Here is a 9,436-nt window from a genome sequence, read left to right as displayed (position 1 = left end):
TGGCATCCCACTGAGGTCAGCCCACAACACTTAGGAAGAAAAAGCTCAGGGAAACTTTCTCCAGGGCATTTTTATCTAGCTGGTTGGTATCTCCTTCCTTTTTCCTTTCTCAAATAAGTCCCAGGTGATTTAAGTCCAGCTCTGAGGTGCCTCATCTTTCTGACTGACTACACAGGGAATACAGGTACCAGCAACTTGGGTGTGCTGCAGTGTCCAGTACCCAGGCTTCTCTTCAGATGTAGCCTAGTTTCTCTGTGAAGAAAGCCTCAAGAGCCATTTTGGAGTGTAGTAGTCAAATTTATTTCCACTGTAGAAGCACGCCTGTTTCAGTAATAAAAAAATAATCTTTGCAGAATAAAAGTAAACCTGTAGTGGTATAAATATTATTTACTTGCACACAAATTCACCTAAGTCACTCAACATATGTTTAGACTTATTTTTCCCACAGTTCTACATTTCCAATGGAGTTAACAAGACAGTTACTTGCAGAAAGATGAGAGAGGTGAAGTCTGGCTCAGTTGGGATTTAAACACATATGAAATAATAGAAAGTTTCCTTCCTTGGCTTTTTTTTTTTTTTTGCTTTTTGTTATATGACTACATTGCCTATGAAAAATACTAACAGCCTTCAGCACTAACCATTTCTGTTTGTTTAATTAAAATATATTATACAGAGAGCCACAGAAGTGTCTTCTGGCTGCCTTGCAGCCAGATCTTGGTGCTGGCCAGGCAGAACCAGCAGTGAGTGTAGAAGCGTTCAAACTCAGAGGTTCTTGGGTTGTGCTCAGTCTCCATTTCTGAGATTCCTATCACCAGCTACTGCTTTCCAAGGACAAACAAGGTCTAGCAATTTCCTTCAGGGGGTCATCAGACTCATTAGACAGCATGCCTGATCAATCAGTAAATCCCTGTCCTATGCTAACACAGGTGCTCTACTCCATACAGCATTATTAATGGCCTAGTGAAACCAACAGGCCAGCTCATAGTATGTATGGCTGATGTGTAACTTTGCCTAATATGAATGTCACAAAAAAAAAAACCACCATAAAAACTCAAACCTATTTTCTGCACTCCCATTCATTTCAAGCCATGGAACAACAGTAAACACAACTGCAATGAATTTAACTTGCACTTTAACTTCTAGATAACTCTTCAACTGTTTTTCCCAATTATGGGGATGGAGAAAAGAAAGAGGGGGAGGGAATAAAATTTAATGAATCGCTCTCATAATGACTCTGTATTCCTGTGTTCTGCTGAAATTGTACTCCTTTACCATATAGACTATCGTCAGCACTATGTCCTCACAGCAAACGATGATTTATTCTGATCCTTCCTTCCTGTTAGTACAGTGACAAAAAGTACAAGGTTCAGCCTGGACTCTTCTCAAGGCCTCTATGAGGGGAGGACACCAAACTAATACTGCACAATACTGAAGACAAGAGAACATAACACTAAGTTCTGATACATTGAAAAGCAACTTCACACATAAGATCATTTATGTAGGCACACTGACATATTGAGCACCATTTTTTTTTTCAGTTTAACATCAACATTCAACTCTGAACAGAAGAATGTTAAGCCTCTAGGACAGTTTCAGTATCAAGGAAAGAACTACTTCTAATTTAGAAACATCAAAACACTAATGTTGACACCTTAGCTGAGATGTTCACTGCAAGTGACCCTCTCTCTGAATTCGAAGGCGCTCCTTCTCCACTTGCAAGCGCTCCTTCTCAATCTGCAGCTTTTCTGACTCAAACTTTAGGAACTGCAGCCTCTCTTTCTCTAATTGCAAACGTTCTTTTTCAAGTTTTAACTTTTCAGTTTCTAGATCCAGAGGCTGCATGATGGGTTTTTCAGTTTGGGTGAGGTCATTTTCCAGGGCGGGTTTTTCAGCATGCAGAGTCTCTAGCCTGAGTTTCTCCCACTCTAGCTGAAGTCGCTCCTTCTCAATCTGAAGCCGCTCACGCTCCAAGTCAACGTGCCGCAACCGCTCCTTCTCAATCTGCAGGCGCTCCTTCTCCACTTGCAACCTTTCGGCTTCGATGTCCAGTCGCTGTTTCTCCAGCTCCACCTTTTGCTTCTCCAGATTTATAAGCAAGTGAGAATCTTCATAGGCTAGCCTAGCTTGAGCAGAGCTCAGATTTCCAAACTCTTCAATGTGGGGGAAGTCTGGTAGGTCATTTTCCTTTTTTGAATCTGGCAGAACTGATGACAATATTTCTTCTTCTTCCTCAATAGGAAACTGCAGAGAGGAATGCGACAGACAAGACTTACATTCCAGTCTTTAGGCCAGAACAAATTTGTTACATACAACTTGACTGAAAAGAACATACTGCACTTTTTTCATCATCTTTAAAGCAATTCAGAAGTGTTTAATGTATATGTTGTGAAATAACCATGCTATGTCAGAAGATTTTTTTTTTTTATCATTATACAGGAAGAGAAACAGGCTTTATCTGCAAGTTAATATCTGGTAATGAAAAAAAAGAAAATCTTGTCAGTACACATACAAAAACATCCAGAAAATACAGCAGTTATTACAGATAATTTAGAACAACTGATAAAAAACTGGATCTAGAAGACCATATGTTGTTCTTACCTTTCATAGAGCTGAGTGACATTTATGTAAGCCACCAGGCATTTGTTGTGACTAATTATTTATCAGAGCAGATGGATCCATAGGGTACGTGTTATGTAAGCTAGCCTAACCTTCAAAAACTCAGGCTATTCCATTCCTAAAAAACATTTAACACTGACATTTTTCACACGTTCCTAACTCTTCCAACTCTATTAAGTGGGTCAACAAGCAGGACTTGTTTAACCATTTTTTATTATCACATTTGCTGTAAAGCTATTTGTGACACATGATGAGGTGGTTAGGACCACTGCTCTCAGCAGACTGTAACATTTTATGTAGTATCACAGCCCTTACAAATTCATAGTACAAAAGAAATAAATTTATTTATTCTTATTTAGTCTCCCAATATGTAAGCTGCAAGAGAAAGGCAAACTGAGGAAGGCAAGCGTTCAGAAAAACCTTAGGACTAGGAGAGCCACTGCCAGTTCCCTAGCATTAGAGAAGACACACACTGCTCTTCAGCACTGTCTGACAGCAGTTCTCACTACCATCTAACAGCTTACACTGGTTTGCTCCCAGCATACATATCAACGGAGTTAAGACAGGAGTTGCCTCCCTACTCCTTCCACTAAAAAAAACCAAAAACAAAAACAAAAACACAAAAAAAACCCCAAAAAAAACAAAAAAAAAAAAACAAAAAAAACAACAAAAAAAACAAAAAAAAAAAAAAAAAAAAAAAACCCCCCCCCCCCAAAAAAACCAGAAAGCAATAAAATACCCCACACAAAATTGTTTCAGTACCCCTTTTGGAAAAAAGAACTATGTGTTTAAAGAGAACAGCAAAACTATCCCAACATTTGACTGCACTCCAGCTGGCTGCCTATCCCAGGACAGTCACAGTACTACTACAAGTATCAACTTGTCTATAGAATCCACTACTGCTTGCCAAATTCACAAGAAAATTCTGACAGAGAGAAAAGGCCGACTGACTAATTCAAGTAATGTTTTCATCTCCATTAGGTTCATTTCAAGAAATGCAAGCAGTACCATATTTCTTTCTGTATCATATTTCTTTCTGCAATCTATTCCTTTTTGTACCTGCAGGTAACATTTACTTTCATTTGTTAAAGATAAGCACTTCTCCGTTCACCTACCCAGGTACTCTGAATACTAAAATGACCAGTTTCCTTCAACAGCGCATTTTCCTTGCATTGACTCAACTAATTCTTCTCTGTGTCACACACAAATGGAAAATACACGTACAAAGACATACTCAAAGTTTAGGGATATCAAATCAGTAATCAACATCTAAGACCTTACAGACAATTCCAAGTTGCTGGATTTGAATATCATGTCTCGGAATTATATTTATTTCTACAGTTTAATTCACACATTCAGAACTAAACAGAAACAGATGCTATGAAGCAACACAGTAAAAAGCCTTATGCTGAAATGAAGCAAAGGCCATATTGCATACAGCTCATGTATATCAGTCACTCACTTCAAAATTCTGTGGGTCTTCCTCTTCCTCTTCTACTTTGATTTCTGTTAAAGATCCACCAGCTTCTCTGAAGTCAGTGATATTTTGCCACTCAAAACTAGATTCAATTGCAAATCCCATTTTCTCATCCATGTCTTCATTGAGAGAGTCATCTAAATTGGATGAAGGAAGATGAAACCCAGCACCTACTACTTTGATGTTTGCATTCAGACGTTTTCTCTTCATGAGTGCTCTCCAGTCAAGGTATCGCCTTTTCACTTCTGTCCCTGTTCTCTGCTCTCCTTCACCTACAGCATTCACACACTCTGCTATTTCCTCCCAAGCTTTCCGTTTCATCTCATTAATTGTTGTATTAAGTTGCTTCGAAAAGAGTACTTCTCTCCTTTTTCTGATTTCCTTAAGGAGAGTTTGAGTTTCCTGAACACTAAAATTGCTTTTTCTTTTTCTTTTTAACTGTTTCATTTTTTCCAGACTTAACCTAGTAATTTCACCACAGCAGACTACAGAGATGATCTGACACTAATCAGCTACTAATACAAATAAATTTAAAAGCAAATGAAAGCAGAGCTCAGTTCTCATGAAGTAAATTTTCTCTTCACTTTGTTGTATTTTTCTATTTGTCAGGCTTCCTAAGAGAAAAAGAGCAAACAAGATAAATCTCCAAGGTATACACCAGATATTTTCATTTAACAACTTGACTCCTAAGTCATCATTTAAGGAATGCGTATTTTGAAATAACTGTTTATTTGATAAAGGAAAACCATTTTGTTAAACTTTCAATACAAAGCAGTCATAGATACTTCCTCTCATCTCCAATAAATTATAAAACAATGGATATATTAATATATCCATGTCACAAACTGTTAAGGTTGATTTGGTATTTCCATTACAGAAGTACAAATATTTTACTTCAGCTTTTAAGAGTTTTGTCAGTCAGTTAAGATTGAAATTTGACACACATATTTCAGTTTGAATGCTCAACTATTTACAAAAGAAGTTACTTCAAAACCATGAAATGTTTAGGGGACTGAAATTTCTGAGACACATTTAAAATAAGATGCCATTTTCATTTTAAAAAAAGTAAATTAATAAGAAAAGTTGACATTTTTGAGGCTCTTTTAATTTAACATAATCATAAATAAAAGAACTGGAGCAATCCCGTTGAATGTCATAAAATAACTAGTTCAAACAAATGTCATTCATTAGAGACATTTTAACAGAAAATAGATTTAAGTCATGATATGCCCATGGTAAAACCCTCCATGTCCTTCTCAGGCTGCTGAACATCTCATGTCAGATACCATGGCAGCTTTACAGCTCATCCAGTGCTCTCCCCTCAGCACCAGCTGGTCCCACGCCTGATGCTGAAGAGAACATGAATCTCCATAATTCACCTGACAGACTGTGTGCAACTCTGCAGAGAAGTGGAGAGTGAGGGGATTTTTAACACAGCAATGACTATCATTACTACATTAATAACAGATCATATTACCAAAAAAAAACCAAAACAATCCACCAAATCCTGGAAGCAAAGACTAAGACTCAAAAATGGTTCTTCATCACAGACTGCTTGGCAATTGGTTCAATTTAGGATTATTTTGAACAGTCTTTTGTACCATGTTACCTACCACTGCAGGCAGGCTTAAAAGGCTTTAAGTCAAGTGGGCCAGGGATTCACTGTACACTACAGGCAGCTTCAAGCTGCTGTTTGTTCACTGTTCATGCAGTAGAGATATTGGTTCACCTGAAGGGAAATGGCTTCCAGATTATAGATTCAATTGTTACTAACTAATGGACTTAATTCTTAAATAACCCCCTCCCAGCTATACAGGATTCTTAAATTACTAAGTATTTTTCCTCCTATTGTTCTCCCTAAACTTGGTTAAAGCATACACGTCAGCACACTGCACTACAACTCCCCACTTGGGGAACAAGGTCTAGTAGTTTAGACATTGTTCTTCATCTCCGATATACTACTGACTGTAAATAAGCGGCTCACTTGCAGCTTTCCACATCTGTGTTTTCTTTCATAGCCAACAAACACAGAAAAACAAAACAAAACATAAACAGGATTCCAAATACAATTCTACATCAACAAGGAAAATGCTGACAGGTAAGCTTTCTCCTTAGCTCTGGAGAGGGCTGAGAGTTAAAGCATGCAAATGTCAAGCTACCCTCTGGGCCGGCTCAGTGCTCCTTGCACCAGCGCCCTGCTCATGAGTCAGGTGCTCAGGATCACCTGACTCATCTCCCCAGCCACGCTTTGTTAGGTGTCTAATCTCAGTTTTGGATTTTATGCCATAAGCCAAGGACATAACCTTTAAGAACTGCAATACTAACTTGGAAACTATTGGCATCCAATTCCTTTACTAGGTGAAGTGTTCTTTTAGACTTTATTTAAAACTTTTGCTAGAACACATCTGATACAAGCCAAACTTTCCCAGTGAAACATCAGCAAAACCTATATATTTTCAAGCTCATGACTATCAACTTCCAATTGGTAAGGACATCCTGCCTCTTTAACTCTTTCCTTTTTGAAAGCACATGGAATTGTCCTTAACAAAGCATTTCTAATTAATATAAATGGAGTTAGTGAATTGTCTTAACAGTATATTTACTCCCAAAGATGGCTCTGTGTACCTATCTGATATATTAATTAAAAAACATTATTATCTAACAAAAGCTGAGGTTTGGGATAGTCAGTTCTTAACATTGCCAGATGGTCTCCAGGATATTACTCTTTAATGAGGAAAAATGAGCCATTACATACTCAAAGTACCTAAGAGACGGGAATGTAAATATGCTAGGATTTGTACACCTTCTAGATAGCTACAGGAAAAAACCTAATATTCCCAACCTCAGCAGCTGGGACAGCATTAATGCTCACCCTAGTAGCTGGGACGATGCTGTGTTTTGGATTAGTGTGCCACTCATATTGGCAACACACCAATGTGTTGGCTGTGCTTAAGCAGTGCTTACTTTAAACCAAGGACTTTTCAGTTTCCTGCGCTCTGCCAGTGAGGAGGTGCACAAGAAGCTGGGGAGAACTGCAGTGCAAAATGCATACTTTGACAGTTTGGGTAGGAACGTGAAGCGCTGGCTAAAAAAAAACCAATTCTGATGACGTCATAAATGTCTTCAAGGTCTTCCAGAAATGATGGCAACGTGGAGCTCTGATTTTGGGCCTGTCAGGCCAAAAGCAACCTGTCATCAAGAAGGGTGTCATCACTTCACAAAAGAAAAACAAACTGTTGGGGTTGGAAAGAAACAAGTATTGTAAAACTAAGCTGGACACTCGATAAACAGACAGAATATGCATATACTGAATACCTTTGGCATAGTTAAAGACAGAAGCATCCTCATTCTGCCTCTATCTTTTCTGTCTCCTTTGTTCACACTTTATTGTCTGACCACATGTTGGACCAACAAAAAAAAACCAAAAAAAAAAAAATAGCAAATGCACCAAACAAACAATGAAGCTAACAAAAAGATCCATGCATTCACCAGGAGTGGAAGCCTGTTGCTAGCACCAAACTCGAATTTTACAAAAATCATTACTTTTTACAAAAGATGGTGTCTTGATTTTATTGAAAAAAAACTTTTACGGCTTATGCTTGAATAAAAAAAAACCAAAAAAAACCAACAACATTTAAATTACAAGGACCTACAATCTCTAAGTTTTCTTCAACAAATTTAGGGTCTTGAGTATCTTCTGCCTAAGGCTTTCTAGAAAACTTTTTTGTGATTCCTAACAGATGGCTACATCGGCTTGGAGCAATTTATGCTTTTGTACAAAGGTTTTTAGTACAGGAGGGTCTGGGCCCTGCACACCACATCACCCAACACAGCCCTGCAAGAAGCCCGCGGTTTACACAGACGAAAAAGCAGGCACAGAAGGGAACCAACAGCACCTAAAAGGATAACTTAACGAAGCAGGGAGAAAGAGCGGAAGATGGGAAGCAGCCGGGGATTCAGGCAGTTGAAGGCACAGGCGCATGAGGCCGGAGCTCCCCTTGCCCATGCCGTTCACGGCCAGGCCGGGCAGCAGCAGGCCGGGTCCCAGCGCCTCCCGCGCAGGCAGCGCCAGGCCGGGCACGGCCGCGGGTCGGGCTCAGCGCCGTCCCACCCGGGGCGCTGCACGGAAAGCAACAAGGCGCCAACAAAGGGAGGCGGGGGCACGGCCGGCTGCCCGGCCAGCACAGCCCGAGGCCCGCGGAGCAGATGGGCCCGTGGGGCCCGCTGCAAGCCACGGCCTCGCCGGCCGGCGGGATCCTGCGACTCCCCCGGGAGGAGAAATAGGAACGGGGGCTCCCCGTGGGGAGAGAAGACGGTGGGCAATCGCCTCATCACCCCCAGGGCCCGAGGGCGGCGGAGCCCCACCGCTGTACCCCCGCGGGTGCGGCGGGGGCGGCCCACACGCCGCGGGGGGAGCGGCCGCCCCATCCCCGGGCCGGCGCCGGTGCCGCTGCCCGCCCCGCCCGGTCCCCGGGGGCCGCGCGCACGACTCACCTGCGCCCGGCGCTCCCCTCCGGGCCGCCGGCCCTTTAACGGCCACCGCCCTCCCATTGGGCGAGCTGCCTGCCTGTCACTCTTCTCCGCTCGCCTATTGGTGCTCGGTGTCCGCCGCTTCCCCCGCCCCGCCCTGCCGCGCCAGGCGGGCCGGAATCCCCATCACTCCTCCGCCGGCGGGGCCGCGCCGCGCGCAGCCATTGGCTGTACTCGCCGCTTGTCTTCCCCAGGCGTGTCAGTGATTGGCTGCAGGCTGTGGCGGCCCGCCCCCCTCAGCGAGGGACGCTCTGCGGGGTGGGTGTGGTGCTGCCGCTTCGCCGGAGGGCGCGGCGCGGGGTGGGGCGGGGCTCGGTGCCTCTCGGCGGCGGTCTGCGAGGGACGGAGGGACGGAGAATCAGGAGCAGCCGAAACGTGCGGGTTAACCGTGCGGGTTAACCGTGCGGGATAACCGCGCATAAGCTACCGGTGTGGTCGCCAGGTTTATTTAGCTGCTGCCCAGAGCGAGCGCGCGGCAACCGGCTGTTCGTCCTCAACTTCGCAGTTTGTGATTAAAACGGAAAAATGACGTCTATCACATCCTGTAATTAAAGAAATAAAAGTAGTTTTCGGGAAGCGCTGCGGCACGCCGTTGATGTGGTGAATATACACACAAAAGGCTCTCCTGGAGCTTTCGGGCTTGGGCTCCTCGCCCCCTCCGCCACACAAGATGTGTCTGGTCCTTGTCTCCTGTGTTACATCCAAGTTCTTTCACTGGACCGGCGGATGTTTGATTAATACAGCTTTAAGGGATCATAACTGCGATGAAACTACAATTCTCCCTAAAATGGTATTTTCCGGTTCCAGCCAACT

General features: G+C 42.7%; 1 protein-coding gene across 3 annotated transcripts; it reads right to left on the bottom strand.

Moving 5' to 3' along the window:
• Nucleotides 1-276: 276 nt before the first annotated feature.
• Nucleotides 277-8,666, bottom strand: MSANTD4 (Myb/SANT DNA binding domain containing 4 with coiled-coils). Of its 3 annotated transcripts, none has more exons than XM_041487383.1 (3): nt 8,588-8,666; nt 4,079-4,707; nt 277-2,241 (listed from the first exon to the last, which is right to left on the bottom strand). In XM_041487383.1, exons 2-3 carry the CDS (start codon nt 4,538-4,540, stop codon nt 1,666-1,668), a joined length of 1,038 nt encoding a protein of 345 aa, XP_041343317.1. In that variant the 5' UTR covers nt 4,541-4,707; nt 8,588-8,666; the 3' UTR covers nt 277-1,665. The 3 variants fall into 3 exon arrangements, with proteins under 3 accessions (XP_041343317.1, XP_041343316.1, XP_041343318.1); XM_041487382.1 differs by lacking the exon at nt 8,588-8,666 and adding an exon at nt 5,380-7,495; XM_041487384.1 differs by lacking the exon at nt 8,588-8,666 and adding an exon at nt 5,473-7,495.
• Nucleotides 8,667-9,436: the final 770 nt, after the last annotated feature.

Source organism: Pyrgilauda ruficollis, unplaced genomic scaffold (assembly GCF_017590135.1).
Source record: "Pyrgilauda ruficollis isolate IOZ18807 unplaced genomic scaffold, ASM1759013v1 scaffold8, whole genome shotgun sequence".
NCBI classification, from domain to species: Eukaryota; Metazoa; Chordata; class Aves; order Passeriformes; family Passeridae; genus Pyrgilauda; species Pyrgilauda ruficollis.
Note: the sequence above shows the minus strand (reverse complement) of the source record. Positions and strands in the feature narration are given on the sequence as shown.

Bases quoted from the DNA above. Each gene is read 5' to 3' on its own strand.
- MSANTD4 (XM_041487383.1), bottom strand. From the start codon at position 4,540: ATGAAACAGTTAAAAAGAAAAAGAAAAAGCAATTTTAGTGTTCAGGAA. The intron at 2,242-4,078 runs GTGAGTGACTGA...TCCTCTCTGCAG, and splicing joins AAGACCCACAGAATTTTGAA to TTTCCTATTGAGGAAGAAGA.